The sequence below is a fragment of the Capra hircus genome, chromosome 4, assembly GCF_001704415.2.
Source record: "Capra hircus breed San Clemente chromosome 4, ASM170441v1, whole genome shotgun sequence".
NCBI classification, from domain to species: domain Eukaryota; kingdom Metazoa; phylum Chordata; class Mammalia; order Artiodactyla; family Bovidae; genus Capra; species Capra hircus.
In genome coordinates, this window is record NC_030811.1 from 70,671,568 (window position 1) to 70,696,641 (window position 25,074).

At 36.1% G+C, this 25,074-nt stretch overlaps 1 protein-coding gene across 3 annotated transcripts in view; it reads left to right on the forward strand.

Moving 5' to 3' along the window:
- PNPLA8 (patatin like phospholipase domain containing 8) overlaps positions 1–25,074 on the forward strand; it is a 46,055-nt gene that overhangs the window by 15,073 nt on the left and 5,908 nt on the right. For all 3 annotated transcript variants that reach the window (XM_005679143.3, XM_005679144.3, XM_013963300.2), the window contains exons 4-8: positions 5,274–5,425; positions 9,017–9,111; positions 12,360–12,531; positions 16,186–16,243; positions 18,328–18,522. In XM_005679143.3, coding sequence (XP_005679200.1) covers positions 5,274–5,425; positions 9,017–9,111; positions 12,360–12,531; positions 16,186–16,243; positions 18,328–18,522 — 672 coding nt within the window. The remainder of the gene's footprint in view (positions 1–5,273; positions 5,426–9,016; positions 9,112–12,359; positions 12,532–16,185; positions 16,244–18,327; positions 18,523–25,074) is intronic.

The window sequence follows — 25,074 nt, forward strand, 5'->3', positions numbered from 1 at the left end:
GGAAAAGACCCTGATGCTGGGAAAGATGGAAGGCAGGAGGAGAAGGGGACGAGAGGATGAGATGGTTGGATGGCATCGCCGACTTCATTGGACATGAGTTTGAGCAAGCTCTGGGAGTTGGTGATGGACAGGGAAGCCTAGCGTGCTTCAGTCCATGGGGTTGAAAAGAGCTGGACATGATTGAGTGACTGAGCTGAACTGTTTACTGCCCTCATGAAGTGCCTCGTCCAGGTCTTGCTCGTTTTTCCATTGGGTTGATCAGCTTTTTCTATTTGATCTGGAAATTTTCTTTATCAATTATGGATATGTCTTTATATATTATAACATATGTATATGTTATACATGTATGTGCCTTATAAATATATTCGCCTACTCTGTGGGTTACCTTTCATTCTTTCTAATGGTTTTTGATGAGTAGATGTTCTTAATTTTAATATATTACAGTTTATAAATATTTTCCTTATGATTAGCACTTTGTGTGCTGTTTTAAAATCAGGCAAAGATTTATCCTGTGTTTGCTTCTGAAACTTTATTGCTTTCACTTATACATATATATTCTTCATCTAGAATAGGTTTGATTGTATAGTGTGAGGTAGGAGCCTTGATTTTGTGAAATGCCTATATCGAGTTGACCTGGCACCATTTATTGAAGAGTTTCATTGTAAATCAGGTGATTATTTATGGATATGTTTTTGAACACTGTATTCTTTTCTGTTAATACATTGTTTATCCTTGTTTTAATATTGTACTGGCTAATTTATCGTGTGTGTTAGTCACTCAGTCTTGTCCAACTCTTTGCAACCCCATGGATTGTAGGCCACCAGGCTCCTCTGTCCATGGAATTCTCCAGTCAGGAATACTGGATTGGGTTGTTATTTCCTTCTCCAGGGGACCCTCCCAACCCAGGGATCAAACCTGGCTCTCCTGCATTGCAAATGGATGCTTTACCCTCTGAACTACAAAGGAAGCCCAGTTTATTATAGCTTTGTAATAAATTTGATGTCTGTAGTGTAAATCTTCCAACATTGTTCTTCCTCTTAATAATTGGCTTAGTTATTCTTGGCATTTGTGCTTCTGTATAAATTTTAGAATCAGCTTTGTTGTTGTTCAGTTGCTCAGTTGTGTCCAATGCTTTGTGACCCCATGGGTTGCAGCATACCAGAATTCCTTGTCCCTCACCATCTCATGGAGCTTGCTCAGACTTATGTCCATTGAGTTGGTGATGCCATCCAGTCATCTCGTCCTCTGCTGTCCCTTTCTCCTCCTGCCTTCTATGTTTACCAGCATCAGGGTCTTTTCCAATGAGTTGGCTATTCTCATCAGGTGGCCAAAGTATCAGAGCTTCAGCTTCAGCATCAGCCTTTCCAATGAGTATTTAGGATTGATTTCCTTTAGGATTGACTGGTTTGATCTCTTTGCAGTCCAAGGGACTCTAAAGAATCTTCTCCAACACCATAGTTCAAAAGCATCAGTTCTTCAGTACTCAGCCTTCTTTATGGTCCAACTCTCACATCCATACATGACTGTTGGAAAAATCATAGCTTTGACTGTATGGACCTTTGTTGGCAAAGTAATGTCTTTGCTTTTTAATACACTGTCTAGATTTGTCACAGCTGTTCTTTCAAGGAGCAAGCATCTTTTAATTTCATACCTGCAGTCACTGTCCACACCCAGGTAAATAAAGTCTTGCACTATTTCCATTGTTTGCCTGTCTGTTTGCCATGAAGTGATGGGGCTGGATGCATGATCTTTGTTTTTTGAATGTTGAGTTTTAAGTCAGCTTTTTTACTCTCCTCTTTAACCTTTATCAAGAGGCTCTTTAGTTCCTCTTTGCTTTCTGCTGTAAGGGTGTTGTTGTCTATGTATCTGAGGTTATTGATATTCCTCCCCCAAATCTTGATTGCAGCTTGTGCCTCATTCAGCCCAGCATTTCACATGATATACTCTGCATATAAGTTAAATAAACAGGATGACAATATACAGCCTTGACATACTCCTTTCCCAATTTGGAACCAGTGAATTGTCCCATGTTTGGTTCTCATTGTTGCTTCCTGACCTGCATACAGGTTTCTCAGGAGGCAGGTAAGGTGGTCTGGTACCCAGTCAAAGGCTTTAGTGTTGTCAATGAAGTAGAAGTAGATGTTATTCTGGAATTCTCTTGCTTTTTCTGTGATCCAGCATATGTTGGCAATTTCATCTCTGGTTCCTCTGCCTTTTCTAAATCCAGCTTGAACATCTGGAAGTTCTTGGTTCACATACTGTTGAAGCCTGGCTTAGAGGATTTTGAGCATAATCTTACTAGCATGTGAAATAAGTGCAATTATGCAGTAGTGTGAACATCGTTGGCATTGTCCTTTGGAATTGGAATGAAAACTGACCTTTTCCAGGTCTGTGGCCACTGCTGAGTTTTCCAAATTTGCTGGCATATTGAGTGCAGCACTTTCACAGCATCATCTGTTAGGATTTGAAATAGCTCAGCTGGAATTGCATCACCTCCACTAGCTTTGTTTGTAGTAATGTTTCCTAAGGCACATTTGACTTCACAGTCCAGGATGTCTGACTCTAAGTGAGTGATTACAACATCATTGTTATCCAGGTCATTAAGATCTCTTTTGTATAGTTCTTCTGTGTATTCTTGCCACCTCTTCTTAATATCTTCTGCTTCTGTTTGGTCCGTACCATTTCTGTCCTTTTTTGTGACCATCTTTGCATGGAATGTTCCCTTGATATCTCTAATTTTCTTGAAGAGATTTGTAGTCTTTCCTGTTTTATTGTTTTCCTCTATTTCTTTGTATTGTTCACTTAGGAAGACTTTCTTATCTCTTCTTGCTATTCTTTGGAATTCTGCATTCAGATGGGTATATCTTTCCTTTTCTCTTTTGTCTTTCATCTCCCTTCTTTCCTCAGGTATATGTAAGTCCTCCTCAGACAACCTTTTTTTTTTTTTTTTCGCATTTCTTTTTCTTGGGGAATTTGGTTTTATCAAAAAAATTTTTAAAAAATCATCCTGAGATTACATTAAATTTATGGAGTAATTGTGGTGAATTAAGTCTTTACGGTATTGTCTTCCAAGCCTTGAGAATCTTGTCTTTTTCCATTTATTTGGGCTGTTTTTATTTTCCCTCAACGTCTTAGTCTATTAGGGATGCTGTGTTGTAACAAAATGCTACCAACTTGGTAGCTTAGAAACAGCAGACAATTATTTCTCAGAGTTCTGAAAGCTGCAAGTTCAAAATCAGGGTTCCAGCATGATTGGTCTCTGATGATGGCCCTCTTCCTGGTTCACAGCAGGTGCTTTTCTCACTGTGTCTTCACCTGGTGGAGTCTCCAAGGGATCTCTCTGGAGCCTCTGTCATAAGGGCACTAATCCCGTTCATAAAGGCTCCACCCTCATGACCAAGCACATCCCAGAGGCTTCACTTCCTGTCATTTTGGGAGAGTTAAAATTTCAACATATGAAATTTTGAGAAGACACAAATATTCAGACCAGGGCACTCAATATTTAAAAACTTATCAGTGTAGGTGTCTTGTATATCTTTTGTTCGATTTTTTTGAAAATTTAATTCCTAGATATGTGAGAGATAGGGAAGATGCCCTGGAGTAGGAGATGGCAACCCACTCCAGTGTTCTTGTCTGGAGAATTCCACGGACAGAGGAGCCTGGTGGACTACAGTCCATAGGGTTGCAAAAAGTCGGACGGGACTGAGCACACACACACATACACATATGTTTGAGGATAGTCATTTTATTTTTGTTATTTTTATTATATTTAAATAATATCAAGATCACGTTTGGTACCAGATTCACATACCTTATAATTTTCCTGGATGCTGGATGTTGTAAATTTTAAAAAATTACATAGGATCTAGACTGTATCTGATGATTTCTTTTTCCAGAGATGGGCTGTTTGTTCCTTTACTTTACGTACAGAGTGCGGCACTGACAGCTTCAGTTAAGTTAGGGTCAGAGCTGGGTCATGGCTGGCTTACAATTGGCTGACACCTGTAGTTTGCCCTCTTCTTAGGGTATATCTTTCTAGGACTTTTAGTTGAGAACTTGATGTGTTCTCTACCACCACCACCCTCTTGACCACTAAATCTCAAAACTACGGAAAATTCCATTCTCGTATTCAGAGTTTTTCATGCTAGCTTTTGAACTTGTCATTCCACATAAAGACTCTAGCGAATGTCTTGAGGTGAAACCAGTCATGTGATTGAGGCCCCTCAAGGCTTCAGTATTGCGTGGCTCCAAACCCTTGAGATTCTAAATGGTCAGCTGATTTCTCTGGCCTCTATTCATGGCCCGCTGTCTGAACCAAGCCCAACTTTTCAATCCTTTTTTTTCTCCCCCAAGTCAGCAAGTGCCTCGAGGGAAGAAAAGTTATACTTCCCAGCAGTCATCCCCCTTCCAAATCTGATTTATCATAGTAGACAAAATGACTGCAGCATTGTGAAGCCACCTCATTTACTGAACGGCAGGGAAGTCTGGTATGCCGCAGTCCAGGGGGTCGTAAAGAACTGGACACGGCCGAGCGACTGAACGACGGCAAAGCACAAGTATAGCTGTGACTCAATCGTTCTCTTAAACTTGGGGTGCTGGCAAGATGAGATGCTTCTATATAGTAGCTAGTAGCTCAGGTAAACTCAATATAGAACCCCTAGGATTGATTTAATCTCCTGCCTTTGATCAACAATATGAAGTTGAATGCTTAGACTCTTGAGGTCCCAGTTTTGTTTAAACTGATTACTTGTTTGTAATGGTCACCCTTTGCCTTCTACCTTAGTTTTATTTATTAACATTTGTTCATATTTCACAATGAGCTACCCTTGTATTCCATATGCAGTATACACGAGTTGGTTTATTTTTTTCTGTTAATAACAAGTTTAATTTCCAATAATTACTATGAAGCAATTTCATCTTCTTTAGGATTCGGACAAAATATTGTACGAACTATATTACATTAACCTTTGGTTGTGATGGTACTTTGTGACTTTGTGTTAAGCAAATGGCATTTTCTCTAATTTTTAAGCACTGAACCTTTTAAAAGATATTTGGATTGAAGTTAATCTTTGGCCTGGATATTAGGACAAATACATTCTAGATATTAGTTGACAGTAATATGTGAAAAGCTAGTCTGTCATTTAAGATTACTGAGAAAGTAATAAACACTGGCATTCTGATTACATGAGATGATCTACATGTGCTGATTAAAAACAATCATGTATTTTCACTCTTGTGACAAAAGCAGCAAAATGTCTTTACTTTCAATATAGGAAAAAATTATTCCTTATTTACTACGACTGCGGCAAATTAAGGATGAAACTCTACAGGCTGCAGTTAGAGAAATTTTGGCCTTAATTGGCTATGTGGATCCAGTGAAAGGACGAGGAATCCGGATTCTCGCAATTGATGGTGGAGGAACCAGGTAAAGCTAGAAAAGTGATTTTTTAAAAATTCTTTCCAATGAAGTTAGTTGATTTGCAGTGTTAATTTTTGCTGTATAACAAAAGTGATGCAGTTATATGTACATGCATTCTTTTTTTAATGTATTCTTTTCCATTATGGTTTATTGTAGAATACAGAAAAGAGTTTTCTGTGCTGTTCAGTAGGACTTTGTTGTGTTTCCATTACTGTATGTAATAGCTTATATCTGCTAACCCCAAACTCCCACTCCATCCCTCCCCAACCCTCACCCCCTTGGTGACTATGAGACTGTTCTCTCTGTCCATTAGTGTATTAGCAAAATGATCTTTTTAGAATTATAGATCCTAAATAATACAAATAGAACTACCATATTATCCAACAATTTTACTTTCTGAGTATTTATCAGAAAAAAATGAAAACACGAATTTGAAAAGATATATGTACCTTTGTTTGTTACAATATTATTTACAATAGCCAAGATGTAGAAACAGTCTGTGTCCACTGATGGTGAGTGGGTAAAGAATATGTGAGGGATATGTGTATACACACTCACAGGAATACTGCTTAGCCATAAAAATGAATGAAATGCCATTTGTGACAGCATAGGCAGAACTTGAGGTTATTTTGCTAAGTGAAATAAGTCAGGGAAAGACAGATACTGTATGATCTTACTTATATATGAAATATAAGAAACAAAAACAAAGCAAGAGAAAACTCAGAGACTCAGAGAAGAGCTTGGTGGTTGCCATATGGAAGGCAGGTTGGAGGGTGGGTGAAATGAGTGAAGAGAAGTGAAAGGTACAAATTTCCAGTTATGAAATACATAAGTCATAGGGATGTAGTGTACAGCATAGGAACTGTAGTTAATAATATTGTGTTTGCAAATTTGAAAGTTGCTTTAAAAAGTAAATCTTAAATGTTCTCATCAGTAGGAAAAAATTTTTTACTTTATTGGTGACAGATGGGGCGGTCATTTTGCAGTGCATACAAATGTTGAATCATTGCATTGTACATGTGAAACTAGTACAATGTCATATGCAATTATACATCAGTTGAAAAAAAATATACCTATAGATCAGTGCAATTGTAAGAGTTTTTTAAACTGATTCAGTATAATTATGTCATTATAAAATCAAATGCTAAAGTAAAACATGAAATTGTTTTTCTTGATTTACTGATTTATCAATCTAAGAACTTTTAATTCTAAGAACTTCTTTTAACATATACCTGAATTTCCTTTTATTTTAATGTGACCAAGTCTTTATGTTTTAGTTTGATCTTCTCAGACATTTTTGGTAGTTTAGGACAGTTTATCAACCATGATTCTCATAAAATTTTGGCAGTGTTATGTAATGTTACCTTTCTTTTATTGTGTGTATCTTTCCTATATATGTCAGCTAGTAATAATGTGACTGTTAGAAAAGGAGCCTGTATCAGTAACTTCCTGACTCCCTACAGCTTGTAGATGCCGGTTCTGGCGTACACAAGAAATATTTAGTACATTCTTAGCTCAGAAGGAGATTTCACCATCTCCTTTCACCAATTGGGAAAATTCACCAGTTTCACCATCAGACTCCTTTCTTACTACTGGCAATCCATCCATGCTTGCTAATTGTGTAGTTCCTTATTATTTGTTGGCTAGACACTTGGGCTTGGTTTTATAAATCTTTTCCGCCTAAAATTTCTAGCTTGTGTTCTACTTCCCTGCCATCTCTACTCTTCCCTTAAGAGATAGCAACTAGAAAAACAGAAATGTATAATGTGTGCTATGAAGAAAAATAAGGCACAGGGAAGGGATAGAGCTTAAAAGCGCTGTTTTAAAGAGTGATCATGACTGTGAGTTTTTAAAGAAATAACATTTGAGTTGAGATCTGAAATAAGAACCTTAAAGAGCATTCAAATGTCTGTTTAGAGTGAGGAATCTATAGAGTGAAAAGAGGTTTGTGAATGAAGAGTATTCGTTTTATTAGTCAATACAGGGAGAAAATCAAAGTGAAGACATTTGGGAAAATCCAGAGATTGGTTAGGATGAAGGTGGATTGAGACCAGTGATTATCTCCACTGGAGATGATTTTGCCCCCTGGAGAATATTTGTCAGTGCCTGGAGACATTTTTTCCTTGTTACGACTGGGGAATCCCTGCTTTAATTTAGTGAGAAGAGAACAGTTGGTGCTAAATATCCTGCAGTGCCTGGAATAGTTCTTACCGCAAAGGAATATTGTGCCCAAAATGTCAGTGATGTTGCTGTTGGGAAACCCTGGTTTAGGGGACTATGAGAAAGCACCTAGGATGGGAAATTTGTATAGAACGAGTAAGATAAGAAGGCTCATGAGAAAAGGAACCTATGCCCTGTATTTCTTTTATAAAAGAGAGCCTGGTACAGCATTAAACATAGAATCGACCTAGAAATAATACTGATTTTAAAATTAGTCCAGAATTAATACTGCATTTTAAAAACAGTTTTCTTCTGGCTTATACAAGTAAAACTTGGGAGGAAAAAAAATATAAAGAGAAACAAGCCAGAGATAATAGTCATATCTCACATATCCAAGATTATTTTTACTATTTTGATTTATTTCTTCAAATATTTTTTCTGTATGAATATATATGCACGTGTATGTGTGTGCATGTTTTATTTTCCTTTTCATAAGATAATGGAGGGCACACTGTTAAATATATTTTATCCGGCATGATCTTTAATTTTTCATGTCTCACATTAAAGGCACATTACATCTGCAGTGTCTCTCTCATAAACCATCTTATCAGCTGTCTTCAAATTTACATTATTTCTACAATTAATAATAAACAATCTTCATTTTCTACTTTAATAATACAATATTTTCTAGTGACTTTGTGCAGTTTTATTTTATGGTACCTGATTAATACAGTGTTCTCTGCTCCACACCTTGTATTGAGATTAAAACTTCTCATTGTGTATGTATATCCTCCAATATTAAGGACTGTCCACCTGTTACACACATCCTGAATTAGCCTGCATCTCCTAGGCTCTTTAATCTTTCACATTTGAAGCTACTTGCTACCTTTGGTGAGGATTCAGAAATGAACAAAGTCGGCAGCGTAAATTAATACCTCCTTAGTGAAGAACCTTGTCTTGAGATAGTTGAGAGTTTTAAAAAAAAATGAAAAAGCTTAAAAATAGGACTGATGAAAAAAAATATATGGCTGATAAATTACAGAAAATGAAATGTGTAGAAGCATAGGTTTACCAACCATGTTGGTAAGTGGAGAAACCAATGCATGATATCCCAAAACCAGTGAATACAGTTTAAGCAATTTCCAGAGTTACAGTGTCTGCTAAAATACCTTATATTGCTGTATCTTCATTGTCTTATTTAAAGAGATACTAGTGTAAATTCAAAATGTGCTGCCGTAACTCAGGTTTTAATTCCATTATGTAGATACTGTATTTTCAAAAGCAATCTAGAAACCTTTGGCAATTTTAACTGATGCTAATTTGTATTTCTAGTTTTCATATTAGCATATAAACTAGAAAACCAGGGATTGTTTTAGTAAATAGATAAGCTTTCCTTAAAACAGGAATTCTCATTTTTGCCTTTTATTTTTCCTACAGGGGTGTGGTTGCTCTTCAGACACTACGAAAATTAGTTGAACTTACTCAGAAGCCAGTTCATCAACTCTTTGATTACATTTGTGGTGTAAGCACAGGTAATTGTTGCTGTTATATGGAAGTGGTGCATCCCAGCAGTGCGTTAAGAAAAAGAACATTAAACTCTCATGATTAAGATCATGGTCATTTCCTGAAATGATGGATGTTAATTTCATATTTTGATACTGAATAGTCTTTTAATTTGCTTAATGAGCTTTTAAAAATGCTTATTGGAAATAAGTTAACATTCAGAAATAGATTTTAGTGTGCTTTTCTAATATGTTTTAAATAAGCCACAGTGACAAGAACAATTTGTAAATTAATTGCCTTACGGAAAGTAACAAAATGGTGAAGAAGTGAGTGTTAGTTGCTCAGTCGTGTCCAATTCTTTGCAACCCCATGGACTGTAGCCCGCCAGGCTCCTCTGTCCATGGGATTCTCCAGGCAAGAATACTAGAGTGGGTTGCCATTCCATTCTCCAGGGGATCTTCCCGATCCAGGAATCAAACTTGGGTCTCCTGGATTGTAGGTGAATTCTTTATGTCTGAGTAACCAGGGAAGCCCACAAGATGGTGTGTATTCAAAATTGTACTTGAACCAGTAGAACATCAAGGATGGATAAGATTTTGCTCTCTTTTGGAAAGTGTCCCTCTGTGAGGAAATCTTTCAAACAGATTCTTACATTTATCTGTTTAAGTTTTGATTTCAGACAACTAGATAATAAAGGATATAAGAAGCAGTTTCCTCACAGAGGGATGCTTTTGCTACTCTAATATTCCTAACTGATGTACATTTAAAATTCTAGTTTCGTATTTATATAGAAGAAATTGGCAAGTTAGGGTATGATTGTTTCTGAATAATTTTCTAGTTTTTCACTGACTCACTATCAGATGAATGTTTGTTTTGCTTTCCGTTTGTTTTGTTTTCGTGTTCCCTGTATCAGCTCTAACCCGTGTATCACCGCCACCCGTCCCCACCCCCTACTCTCCTATGTGTACAGGAAGCTTCTCAGGGTACCCTGGCCATTGCTTACTGTCCAGGTAATGCTGAAGGACTATTAGTATTACAGATCCCTGCTGTGTATTTTACTGCTTTACCTGCTAATTCCTTTACATTAGTTTATCATCACAATTTTTTTCCTGTTTTTTTCTCATTCTTTAGAATTATGATAGTAGTCCTAAAGGCTACCAGCATCAAAGCCAGATGATTTCTCTGTATTATCTGGATCAAGTATGACATATTCCCAAAGGGCATGTTAATTTATGCTGTATTTTGAAAACTCAGTAACGGTTGTGGGGATAATTTCAGAAGCATAAGGAGTTGGTGATTCCTTGGATTTTCCGCTGAACAGTGATTCCTCAGATGATAGCAAATTTTGAAAAGCCTGGGTTAAAGAAAGTTAAGGGGCTTCCCTGGTGGCTCAAATGGTAAAGAATCTGCCTGTAATGCAGGAGACCCAGCTTCGATGCCTGGGTTAGGGAGGTTCCCTGGGGGAGGCCGTGACAACTCACTCCAGTATTCTTGCCTGGAAAATCCCACAGCAGGCTGCAGTCCATGGGGTCTCAAGAGTCAGACATGACTGAACAACTAACACATACAAAGAAAGTCAAACAGATTTCTTTACAGATGCACTTCTTAGATATTCTAGTATGTTAAAAATGCATCATGACTTACTCTCAGGATAGGAAAGTAATACTTATACACCCAATTGATTTAACTATGGAAACTTTTCTTAAAGAGACCTTTCCCAGGGCAAATGTTCTTGGAATTTTTTTCCTGAAGCTGTTATCGTGGCCATTTCTGTTAATATTTGGAATGGTCCTAGATTCATACCTTTAAATGTATCTACAGGCACCATGGTTAGTAGGTGGATGCTCAATAAGGGGGATTTAAATCAGAGATTCATCCATGAAGTAGAGTATCTTGTGTGATAGGCACATTTCTGTACTTACTACAGTGTATCTTTTCCACTGTGTCTTCTTGATTATGTTAACCTTAACTTAGTTCTGGAGAAGGAAATGGCAACCCACTCCAAGTATTCTTGCCTGGAAAATCCCATAAATGTAGGAGCATGGTAGACTACGTCCGTGGGGTCGCAAAGAGTTGGATACGACTGAGTGACTTCACTTTCACTCTAACTTATAGTGCTCATAATTTTCCTTTCTTTCCCATTTTGCATATTCTAATGTGAAACTTTTGTTTGCACATATAGTTTTTATTAAGTTAAAAATACATATTTAGTTTAAGGTTAACATCCCTGTTGTTCTTTCTTCTCCCTGTACAGTAAAATTCAGTTCTTTAAAATATCTGTTTATCTTTCCTTAGAAGCAACTTAATTTTTTTGGCAAGTTATTTTTAGTGTAAACATTTTCTGAAACTTGATAAATAACAATTTGTTACATAGTTATACCATACAGTGAATTTTAAAACAAGCTGCCGACTTCTTTTACTAGAATATGACTTTAAAAATACATAAAATATCTAAAATGCATTATGATAATGATTTACTATTTTTGTTTCTTTTTGTAAGCAGTGATGCCATACAGATCTTTGCCCCTCCCGCTCTCTCTGCATCCCCCAAAGCATTCTTCGCCCCTTTTCCTCCTTAGTTCAGGGTTATGCCAGTTAGGTACACTAGATGGCAGTGTGTGATATCAGTTGCAGCTAGGGTATTAAATCAGCTGTTTAAAAAGACATCCCAGAGACCTAATTTCTTTGTTATGTGACTTCCTGGGACCAACATGAAGGTGTAATTATTTTAAGGAGCTGCTGCTGCTGCTGCTGCTAAGTTGCTTCAGTCGTGTCCAACTCTGTGCGACCCCATCAACGGAAGCCCACCAGGCTCCCCCGTCCCTGGGATTCTCCAGGCAAGAACACTGGAGTGGGTTAAGGAGTTGATAAGTTGTTAAATATACTGTATTCTGTGACTAAAACTATGAAATTAAGATTAGAAACGACATTACCTACCACAGTATCTTAATTATATGTTATTTAATGTAAAATAACACCTTTTTATATATTTTAAAATTATCATCCGTGGTTAGTATTTTTTGACTCTTCATTGAGGCCTGGTAATGCCCTTTACATGTGTTATCCCAGTGTTACAATAATGTATAAATTTTAGTTATTGTAATTATCCTTATTTTATAGATGAACAAGATTAGAGCTCTGGGAGGTTAAGAGGTTTGCCTCAAGTGATAGAGTCAGAAAGTATGAAAGCTATAATTTTAACCAGGTCTGTGACTCAGAAGGTCTTGTAAGTACTATAATGGTCATGCTGATAAAAACTAAGGATTCTTTCTTTCAGGTGCTATATTAGCCTTCATGTTGGGATTGTTTCATATGCCCCTGGATGAATGTGAGGAACTTTATCGAAAATTAGGATCAGATGTGTTTTCACAAAATGTCATTGTTGGAACAGTCAAAATGAGTTGGAGCCATGCATTTTATGACAGTCAAACATGGGAGAACATTCTGAAGTAAGTTATATTTATTCTTTTAAAAAATGTCTTGTATTTAAACAAAGCAGAAAAATGTTAAATACTCAATTTTTTATCTCATTAGAAATAACCACTGCTAATATTTTGGTGAAGTGTATTCTATTCACTGCTTTGTTGGGCTCACATGTGTGAGACTGGTATGTAAAAATTGTAGTCACCTTTTTAAAAGTTGCGACCACATTGTGTGTAGGACATGTTTGCCTCCTGTTGATTTTCCTTCACATACAGTTTCCCCTAGGCATCTGCAGGCTACTAGTTCCAGGAACCATCAGGGTACCAGAATCCACAGGTGCTCACCGGCCTTATTTAAAAAGGCATAGTAGTATTAGCCTTTCTCAAGTCATTAACAGATACTCACTTTCTAAAAACATAAGCATAAAGTAGAAACTTAAAATCACCCACAGTGTTATTCAGAGCCAAAGGCCTTATATTTTCTAATATTTTTCCCTTGGTGATACATATTTTCACTATATTTTATATAGTGGAAGTTATATTATATTTATAATTTTCTATCTTTTTTCCTTTTTTCAACTTTATTAAAAACCCTTGACATATTTTTAAAAAGACTCTGGTACATTCTGCAGGGTGATGCCATATTTTCTTAACCTAATGTTAAGATTTATGATTTTATGTTTTATGTTTCTGATTTTTTTGTGATTATGAACAGTGCTGTTGTAGGAAGGTTTACATTTCTGCCCATACTTCAGAATATATCAGTAGGTCAGTTTATAAGAAGTGTAATTATTGGGTCAATGTTGATGTTTTTCTAAAGTAATTATTAAATATGAAATAGAAAATATATAAAGAAAATAGTGAAAATGTATAGTTCTGCAGAGACCAAAATCACTATTAACATGGTGATGTACATTTTCCTAGAATTTCTTAGAGATAATAAGTGTATGTGTGTGTGAGGTTGTGAGCATGCATTTATATTCATACCATTCATAAAATTGGGATGATAATGCATAGGCATTTTCACTTAGCGTTTTATTTTTATTGGTTTCCTATGTCATTAGATATTTTTTGAGACATGTTTTAATGATTGTTCACAGTCCATTTTATGGATGTACTATTTTTTAACAAATTTCCTAGTGAAAAAAGGATATTTCAGATGTCTTTGCACCTAAAACAAAGTTTTGGTGGATACCCTGCATCTCTACTTAAATCTCTGGGTGTGCTTTTAAGATAAACTTCTTCAGTGAAATTTTTTGGGTCAGAAAGTTTACATGTTTTAAGAATCTCGTAAAGATAGATATATTTGTATACCTGAATTGTTCTTTAAATCAGTTGTCCCAGCTTAGCCACCAGCATCAATTTGTGTTTCCATTTCATGAGATACTTAACACCAAGCATTTTAATTTTAAAAAATTTGTCAGTTTTAGAGATTTTTAAACTGTTATTTCCAGTTGGCATCACGTTGGTTATTGATGAATTTGAACATTTTTTTAAAATTTCTTTTTAGTGTACAGATTTCAAGAGCATAGTACTTGCTCATTTTCCTACTGGGGCTTTGTGCACTATATTATAAATATATTAATCATTTGTTGATATGTTGAAAATGTACTTTTTAATTAATAATATTTTTTAATGTGAGCTTAAAATCTTCATGTAGTCAGATCTTTTCCTTTAATTTTGAACTTTGATATTAGAAAATGTTTTCTACCTTGAGATCAGGCAAATCTTTATATTATTTTCTCGTCCTAAAGTTTAAATTTGTTTTTTTAGGTCATGATTAAGTCTCATGATTCTGTGGTTTGAACTCACTCATGGCTGCTGGCAGCCAGTAGGCAGCTCAGCTGAGATGACCGGGACAGCTGGTCTTTCTCATCCTGGGCTTTATCCCACTGTGGCAGTCTCAGAATTCCATCAGGGCAAGCCCAGAGCATGAGGACTCACCAAACCTTAGTTTAATGACATGTTTGCTGATGTCCTGTTGACCAAAAGCACTCAAACCCAGGATCTGTGTGGAAAGGGACTGTATACAAGGGTATGGAAATCAGAAAGGGAAAATTCAGTGAAGGCCTTGCTGTTAATGCTCCACCATGCCCATTCCCTGTCCTTTTGAGTCATTTTTTTCTCTCATTATTTATTGAGAACATATTTATGTTCTTTTTCCTTGGGATAATGATTTTGTGTTACTGAACGAACACTATTTTTAATTACAACATCAGTAGAATCTGAGAATGTTTTATTTTAACATCTCTCTAAAACAAGCAATTAATGTTTCGATTTTCTCTTCAAATTTATATTCATAACAATTCACTAAAACATTTTAGCTTTTTATAAAATTAAGGCTGAAACAAAAAAATAAATGTGACCTTTGCTTGAAGTGTGAAAGTAGCATACTCCCAGGATCTCTGTCCCAGTTTTACAGAAGATTTCTATGAAAAGATAAAGTGAAAGACCCTTAGGAGAACAAAATTGCCTTGATCTTCATGCAGAAGAAACATGCACATCTGGTTGGGGAAGACAAAGATCTTGTCCTTTATAGAAAGCATTTTACGTTGTATTTATAAAAGATAATAAAGGGTATGCTGCTAAGTCACTTCAGTCGTGTCCGACTCTGTGTGACCCCATAGATGGCAGCCCACCAGGCTCCCCTGTCCCTGGGATTCTCCAAGCAAGAACACTGGAGTGGGTTGCCATTTCCTTCTCCAGTGCATGAAAGTGAAAAGTGAAAGTGAAGTCACTCAGTCGTGTCCGACTCTTAGCGACCCCATGGACTGCAGGGGGTAGGCTCCTCCATCCATGGGATTTTCCAGGCAAGAGTACTGGAGTGGGGTGCCATTGCCTTCTCCAAATAAAGGGTATATTGCTACCTAATTTGTAAATATGTGGAATTCAGTAATATTCTAGTTGAGAAATGTAAGTACTGTTTGAAAAAAAGTGTTGTTAGAAAGGCATTTTTCCTTATTGAGCCAAGTTGGAGGGAAAAAAAAAAAAACCCAACATTCTTTATATTTAGTACAGGGGAAAAATACATAATTTTTAAGTCTGGGGAAAAAAATCAGCACTGAACAAAATTTCCTTTTAATGGAGTTGTGGAAATTGCTGCCCAAGGGTAATTTCTGTAATGTTGCAGTAATTCAAATGCCAGTTCAGATGGTTTATAAAGCATTTTTGAGGGGTGGCATATGCTCTGTATTGCTAAAACAGGTTTGAAGTCTGAATACCTTGATCTGGTTTTTAGACTGCTCTGTATATAGCCTGCCATAGTTCAGCACTCTTATTTCAGCGCAGTTCCTTTATCCTATCAGGAGGACCCTGAAAACAACTAATTTGTTCTGCCTCTGTGCCTTTACTCTGTATATGTTCTGGCTTTTAATGGTGTTTTCTTGCCATCAGTGGTATCCTTGTCAAGCTACACTTCCATCCATCTTTCCTAGATAAGAAAGCCTGTATTGACCCCTCCCCACACACACACAACCTCCTGCAGAACTGTAGATACTTGTAGTCTGAATTGGAGGTTAATAGGTAGCTATATATTGTTTTATGTGCATTAGTTGGATTGTAAGCTTCCTAGAGGAGAATTTTCTTTTTTGTCCCACATAACAGGAACTGCATAGTGTATGTTCCCTGATATTGGGAAATAAAAATATTTTGATATAATTTAATTCTTCTCCTTTAATAAAGGGACAGGATGGGATCTTCACTAATGATTGAAACAGCAAGAAACCCCACATGTCCTAAGGTAAGCTTAGAGTCTCTTAAATATAACACCTATATGAAATTGAAGGTCAGGTGAATGGAATATTACGAAGGCCCTTTATTAAGGGAAAAGTTTTCTTAGGAACTGCTGTTAATAGATTATATTGATTTCTTATATATTGGGTCATTTTATGAAGATACAGAATGTGAACAATGGAGCTTTTCTATATCAAGTAAAGGAAAAATTTAAGAACATGAAAGACTGGGACTAAAGAATTATTATAGGGTTAATCTAATCTAGGGATTTAAGGGAAACTGTGGCATTTCCCCCCCATAGATTTTTTTAAAGAAACTTCATGTGCCTTGTGAATATATATTAGATTAGTATACAAATGGAATCCCAACTTTTAAAATGTCAGTGTTACTAGAATATGTCTTGGTATGGCTCCTCTTTTTATTTATTTTGTGATCTGAGTATTGCTTGAGTTCTGTGTCCTGTATTAAGACTCGTTATTTGATTAAGGAATAAGGGTTTATGTACCTAGGAATCCCATGCAGCTTGTATTTAGTCTTGAATAACAAGCTGTAACCATGAAAAATCAAATACAACTCTCTCTATTGCTCTTTCACTCCTGCTTACACATATTTTCATTCATTCGTTAGATATTAATTATGTACCCCATGTGCCAGCACTGTGCTGGGGACTTTGGATACATTAGTGAGTAAATGCAGGCATGGAGTTTACAGTCCAGTAGGGAAAAGTAAGCATTAGTCAAATGATCACACAAATGAGATGCAGTTTTCCTGAAATAAGTGCTTTGGAACACAAAAACAATTCTGTGAAATCATGTATTTACAAGGACATGAGGGAAAGCTGCTGTAAGGAAATGTACTTTAAGGTCTCAGTGTAAAGGCTGATGAGCAGTCCTGGCAAAGGGAACAGTCTATACAAGAGGAGCCTTCGAGAAATGCAGGCGCTAGAGACTGGAGCTTAGAGATCCAAGGGCAGCGTGTGCAACGAGGTTAGAGGGATAGCGCCATCAGACCACGTGAGGCCGTGATGGTGAGATGCAGTAGGTTGTTGGAAAGGACCCAAGGATGAGTGCTACACCTCTTGTTTGTTCTCTGGAATCTTCAGGGCTTCTTATTTGTTTGTTCTTAAAATGTGAGCCTTGCCAGACTTTAAAAAAGAAAAAGAAGAGTGGGTGTGAGGGAACTGCAGCCACCTCAAAAAGTAATTCACTCCTGATAAATGAGGCAACCACCCACATATTTCTTAATTGAGCCTGCCTGTATACCAGTTAATGAAAAGACTCTAGATTTTAGTAAATGGCCAACTCTTATCCGTAGTGGCCTATAGACACACTTGGGTCACTCACAGGAACTTGGAATGTGACTTTTGGTTTATAAAATAGCAAAGCACACAGGCCTCTTGCAGGACTTGGCATAGAGCCCTAATAACTTAGGCCTCACCAGTACCATTCAGCTTCTTAAAGTTCATATAGCAGGTCATTAACAGATACATCACATTTTATATAAATTCAACTGATACTGATAAAATCTGAGACCCTAGGTGATAAAGATTAGTTTTTTTAATTAAAAAAAAAAAACAACCCAGCCGCCAATTATTAACTATGATCAAAAAGCCTTGAGAATTAGTTTGTTGTGTTAGAGTTTCAGTTACTAAAGTCATAATGCTTTCAAAGAGCACAGGAACAAAGATTGACTTATAAGTGATATGAAAATAGTGTATTATTCATCTTTAAGTAGTTTTTGTTCGTTGCTACTACTGCAGTATCATATAAAGGTCTGCAAATTTATGCCTTCTTGAATCTCTTTTTAAGTAGCTAATCAAATCAGGTAGTCAAAGCATATCTTTTATTACTGTTCTTTCATAATGCATTTCTCAAAATTGTCCCAGCCCTTGTTACTGTTTCCCCATTAAAAAAAAAAAACAAACCTGTTTAAAAGGATCTGCTTCTGTTTGCTTAACATTAGGGTTATGTTATACACTTTACCTTGATGGGTAGAGTTGTACAGTGTTCATTCATACCACTAAATATTTAATATTTGCAGTCCTAAATATTGCTGCTTACAATGCATATTGTCCACTTTTTAATCGACTAGGTCGCTGCAGTAAGTACCATAGTGAACAGAGGGATAACGCCAAAAGCCTTTGTGTTCAGAAACTATGGACATTTTCCTGGAATCAACTCTCACTATTTGGGAGGCTGTCAGTATAAAATGTGGCAGGCCATCAGAGCCTCATCCGCTGCTCCGGGCTACTTTGCAGAATATGCATTAGGAAATGATCTTCATCAAGTAAGTTGACTGTGTGGCTTGTCTTCTAAAACTTTACATGAGTGAAAAGAGTGGGCACTTACAACTGAACTCAGAGGGATGCACCAAGGAAACTTCCTCATGTCTCCACGTGGCAAAAGATGTGTGTGCAGTATAGGATATTTTTAGCTGTTTGTTTTTCTTAAGTTAACAAGCCTTCTGGTTTGAGAGTGTATTTTAGGAAAGATTGTATCTTCTGAAATGAGATTCATGACCATTTACGATCATTTTAATTTGATGGAAAAATGAAGTAGTATGTGTGCTTAGCTTTCCAGATGTGATAAAAATTAAAAGTGAAACAGTCCCTAAAAGTGCAGAATGCAGTCTGTTGACAGTTTTAGTGGACGTATTTGGAAGGAGATGTAATAAAACAGTAATACTGAACACTCAGTAGGTTAGCTAGGTGCCAGACAGACACCTGTACAGTCCTTTGTACACATTTCCTCATTTAATTATGACTGCTTATGAGACAAGATAGAGTGATGTCCATTTTGCAAATGAGAAATTGAAGTCTTAAGAAAAATCATGTGACCAGACTAGGCTTGCAGCTGTTAATTGATGGAGTTAGGATGCTGTCTATAATTATACTATTTTAAAATTTATGGCTAAATGATCTATTAAGCTGAACATTGTTTCTATAATGTTGAATAATATATTCTTTTTCTTTGACAGAGATTTTATTTATCATAAATTATTTTTTCTATCAAGTTTTCCCACTATTTATGAAAATCTTAACTCATAGTTTATACTCAGTGATGATAAGAGTCAACAAAGCTTTTGAGCTGATAACTTCCAAAATATATGTTTTAATGTATACTTACATTAAAGAGTCGGACATGACTAAGCGACTTCACTTCACTTCAATGTATGCTTAGTTTATTATATGCTACTACACTTAAAATTCTTTGATGGAGTCGATAACCTTAACTCTCCTGTCTGGCTCAGTATTCAGATATAGTCAAGAAGAAAACTTATTTTGAAAATAAATTTTAGATATTGTTCAAAAACTCATAGTTTTTTTATATAAATGCAAAGCATCTATATATGTGTTAATGTTACAATATCTAAAACATTGTTATCAATTTCATCTTCTATAATTTTATGTACCAGCTTAGATATATTGTATTTTTAAGTGTTACATTCAGCTATCTCATTTTCTTTCTGTCTTACCAGAAGTAATATTATAATCTTGGCAATTAAGAGATCAAAATCGGTTCCTTTGGCCTCTGGAGTCAGTGCAGACTGTTTCCTGCTTGGTCAGCTCAGTCATTGCAGAGTTATGTAAGGCACTTCCCATTCTCGCTTTCCTCTGCTGGATTCCTCCCCCTCAGGGCAGAAAGTGCTAGCTGTAGAGCTTGCTTCTAACATTTTATTTCAGGATTTACTGGTCATAATAAAAATTGTATTTTAATATATATGTTGCCATTTGTAACGATGACTTCATATTCCATGGTGTTTTCACCATGTCGTAAATGGAGAAATAACAATTTATTTGGAAATGTAATTGTTAACGTTTATAGCTTACAACTTGAAGACTTGTCATGCTGCAAAATTGCAATTATGCCAAATATTAGTGAAAGTTTCAGGACCATACATTCCCAGACTTCAAAAGAAGTTATCTCACTTGCTCTTTATGCTTTATCTAAGAGGAAGTAGTTCTAAGATTTAATTTAGTCCTGTAGAATGCAAATCATAAACCAAAGTAATTCAGTGATTCTTTTTCCATTTCAGATTAGCCTAGTGATATTTCTTTCCATGCAAAGCAATTTTTATTTCGATGACCATAATCTTTGAACTTAGGCTGGTCTACAGATTAAAATAATTTATATAAATTTTATTTAAAGCATGTAACTATGCAGGGAAATGTGCTCAATATTTTGTAATGACCTTTGAGGGAAAAGAATCTGAAGAAGAAAATATTTAGTTTCATAAATATATATATATATATATAAATGAATTGCTGTGCAGACACGACTTAACGATTACACCACCACCACCTCCATCACACCTGAAACTAACATGATATTGTAAATCGACTATTCAATTGTAAAAAATTAAAATATAATTCATCAAATCATATATGCAGAGAATATACTTTCATGTAAATCAATGACTTGATTCCAGAAAGATTAGCACATCTAACTTAAGAATATTCTGATAGAATCTAGAATCTAAGCAAACCATATTTGAGCAAATATTTTCCTTTTTCCGTATTCCTTTCTGGATACTTGAAGAAATGGGATATTTTTCTCTTCCAAAGACACCATGTAAGGCTGATTAGACTATTCTAAGATATGCTGCTGCTGCTAAGTTGCTTCAGTCGTGTCCGACTCTGCAACCCCATAGATGGCAGCCCACCAGGCTCCCCCATCCCTGGGATTCTCCAGGCAAGAATACTGGAGTGGGTTGCCATTTCCTTCTCCAGTGCATGAAAGTGAAAAGTGAAAGTGAAGTCGCTCAGTCGTGTCCTACTCTTCACAACCCCATGGACTGCAGCCCACCAGGCTCTTCCGCCCATGGGATTTTCCGGGCCAGAGTTCTGGAGCGGGTTGCCATTGCCTTCTCCTTCTAAGATATGAATGATCTTCATTGCTTAAACAAAGAAAACATTCAAGCAAAGTTCCCTTCCTACTCTTTAAAAATTGCCAAGAAGTTTTAAAACTATAACTCACTATTTATTACAATCTTCTTCTCCTTAGCTCTTAGAAAAATTATATTCAGTATTTATAGTCTCATTTCTAAAATGAGACTGGCATGTCTTTTCAACTGTCATGTCTGACATATGTTTTAATGTAAGTTCATATTCTTTATATAATCAGGTAAAGTATAAATTATAAATTATGGGACTTCCCTAGTGGCTCAGACTATAAAGAATCTGCCTGCAATGCAGAAGACCCGGGTTCGATCCCTGAGTTGGGAAGATCCCCAGGAAAAAGGCATGGCAACCCACTCCAGTATTCCTGCCTGGAAAATTCCATGGACAGAGAAGTCTGGCAGGCTTTTCCCATAGTCCATGGGGTTGCAAAGAGTCAGGCACAACTGAGTGACTAACACTGAAGTACAAGTTGGTGGATGGGTAGATTTCATTTGTCTTTGTAAAGAAATGAATGTTATTACAGTATTGCAAGGTTTATTAGACATCCTGGGAAACTATAAAGTAGGAAGAATTCTTCTTGAATAGCTTCTACTGTATTATTTGTCTCCCCCAAGCCAAGTAGCATCATATTTATCTTGAAATAACTACTTTTTACAAAATTATCCCTTCTCTCTTTTTAACAGCTTTATTGAAGCAGAATTGATAGACAAAAAACTACGCATATTTTATGTGTACAGTTTAATGAAGTTGATCATATGCCTATCCCTTCTCTCTTTCCACCTCCTCCTCCAAAATTAAATCATTTTTTCACTGTCTGTGGAGAAAGATCCTGATAAATTAGTTTGCACCAAAGGTTTTGCTGGCAGATTCTAATATATTATTTCTTTTAGTCCTTATTTACATTTTAAAATGTTGGGTTCAGAACTCAGAATACATTAACCTAAAACAAATCATGATATTTCATATAAACCTTCCAAGTAAAGCAGAAAAAGCCTGCCTAGCATTTTCTGTGCTAAATTATGCCTGTGCCAGGCCACAACTAACAGTATTCATTTTAACTGGATAAAATGTTGAGAGTGCTTACTCGGTTCCAGACATTATGTTAACCATAAAGAATATGAAAGTTTTTAATAATTGCTGACATATTGTTTGTGTTTCCTGGATCTTATCATCAAATAACTTAAAACTAGAAGAAGATAAACAGTTATAGAATGAGATGATAAATTCAATAATAAAAATATATACAGAGTTAAGAAGTAGTATAAAAGATATGATTTGTCAGGATGGGCTTTACAAAGAAGTCTTCTTCTGAGTTTGTATATAAAGAATGAATAGTTGATTAGGATAGGAATAGGATGGAGAAGACGGGGAATCATTGCTTAATGGTTGCAGATCCTATTTGGTATATAAAAACATTTTGGAAAACATTCTGAGTGTTACTGATGCCACTGAGTTGTAACCTTAAAAATGCTTAAAAGGACCAAATTTATGTTATATATATTTTTTCATAATAAAAGACAAATTTTTAAACACCCCGTTAGGGAGTTCCCTGGTAGTTAAGATTTGGCACTTTACTGCCATCACCCAGGTTCAGTCCCTTGTCAGGGAACTGAGATCCCCTAAGCTTTGCTGCATGGCCAAAATTTAAAAAAAAAAAACAACTAAACATGAGTTGATTAAGCCACATTCATTTGTATGATGCATTGGTTATTTTCCAGTATAAATTCTGATTTATGATGTGAAATGATTAAATATACATTAAAAGCAGTAAAAAGTATCCAGATATTAGGCTTTTAAAAAAGCACATGCATGATGTACTACAGTTAAAACACAGTGCTGTGTACCTCTAAAAGATAAGTATCAATTTATTTTGATGCTTATGCAATAAGTATCAATAAGTTTATTTTTCAAGTCTGTTTTACTTCAGCGCTTCGAATAAGCAGTGGCTGATAAACATGAAGTACGCAATAAATAAGTAAATGTGAGTATGAATACTGTGTGGGTGGAAAGGCTTCAGGAGATGCCATAAACATTACATTAGCCTAATGACTTGCCAATAGAAAAGGCATCTAACACGAGTAGGCTCTCATCTAACAGGAGTGGGCTAATAACTCTGTAAATGGCTTAAGGAGTGGTATGCCTTACCACTGGGCTGAAGTGAATACCAAAAATGTCAACTTCTGCACTGTTTTGGATGGAAACCAAGTAAAGTTTAAGGAACAGGAATTTTAATTTTGAAGCAAGCTATTAAAACCATTGAAAACTTGGCAACTTTTGATGGGGGGTTAATTTTATTATTATCTCTTCTTGCTAAACCTTGTTTGCCCCTCTTTTCTCCCCTTTTTCTCTTTTCTTAATCCTTCTTTATCAGTTCAGTTCATTCACTCAGTCATGTCCCATTCTTTGCGACCCCTTGGACTGCAACACTCCAGGCTTCCCTGTCCATCACCAACTCCCAGAGCTTGCTCAAACTCATGTCCATCGAGTTAGTGGTGCCATCCAACCATCTCATCCTCTGTCATCCCCTTCTCCTCCTACCTTCAATCTTTCCCAACATCAGGGTCTTTTCCAGTGGGTCAGTTAGTCTCATCAGGTGGCCAAAGTATTGGAGTTTCAGTTTCAGCCTCAGTCCTTCCAGTGAATATTCAGAACTGATTTCCTTTAGGATTGACTGGTTTGATCTCCCTGCAGTCCAAGGGACTCTCAAGAGTCTTCTCCAACACCACAGTTCTAAAGAAGCAGTTTTTTGGCACTCAGCTTTCTTTATAGTCCCTCTCTCACATCCATACATGACTACTGGAAAAACCATAGTTTTGACTAGACAGACCTTTGTTGGCGAAGTAATGTCTCTGCTTCTTAATATGCTGTCTAGGTTGGTCATGGCTTTTCTTCCAAGGAACAAGCATCTTTTAATTTCATGGCTGCAGTCACCATGTGTGGTGATTTTGGAGCCCCCAAAATTAAACTCCCTGTTTGCATTGTTTCCCCATCTATTCGCCATGAAATGATGGGATCATGATGCCATGATCTTAGTTTTCTGAATGCTGAGTTTTAAGGCAACTTTTTCATGCTCCTCTTTCATTTTCATCAGGAGGCTCTATAGTTCTTCTTTGTTTTCTTCCGTAAGGGTGGTGTCATCTGTGTATCTGAGGTGGTTGTTTTTTCTCCTGGCAATCTTGATTCTAGCTTGTGCTTCATCCAGCCCAGCATTTCACATGATGTGCTCTGCATATAAGTTAAATAAGCAGGGTGACAATATACAACCTTGACATACTCCTTTCCCAATGTGAAAGCAGTCTGTTGTTTCATGTCCAATGGAACTATCCTTCTTTATAGTTTTTATGATAATGAAATGTTTCATCTAAAACAGCCAAATGATTAGAAGTTGTAGAGTATAAATATAGAATTGAAGATAAAAATAATTTAATGAAAGAAATAGCTTTCTGCTGAATTAGGAGTGGAATATGGTATGGGTGTCGTTCATTTTATCCCATTCCTGGCATAAACCTCACGTGATATATCTACTCAATTTTGAACAGCTATAAACTTTTAGAAAATTATTTTCTTTCCTTGTGGATTCTTCAAAATAATCTAGATTATTGATAATGCTTAGAAATGTAAAGCTCACCTACTTTGTTTAGGTTATATCTGCAGTAAATGAAATTGATACTTTGAAATTGTATTGTTAATAAAATTTCAACTTAAACTGCTTTAATCAATTTGGTTTTATTGGATTTGTGAAAGAACTGGTCTTTATTTATTTGGTAAAACCACAATTATTTTGTTAGACTTTATATAGACTCTGTTAACCACTAAACAAGGATAAAAACCTTTAAAAGTAATTCTGTTCATTTGAGTAATTTTGAACAAAATATTCAGAGCAATCCAAAGCTGAAAAACAACCTCCATAATAGTAAAGGAAAGTTTAATAAAGCCAG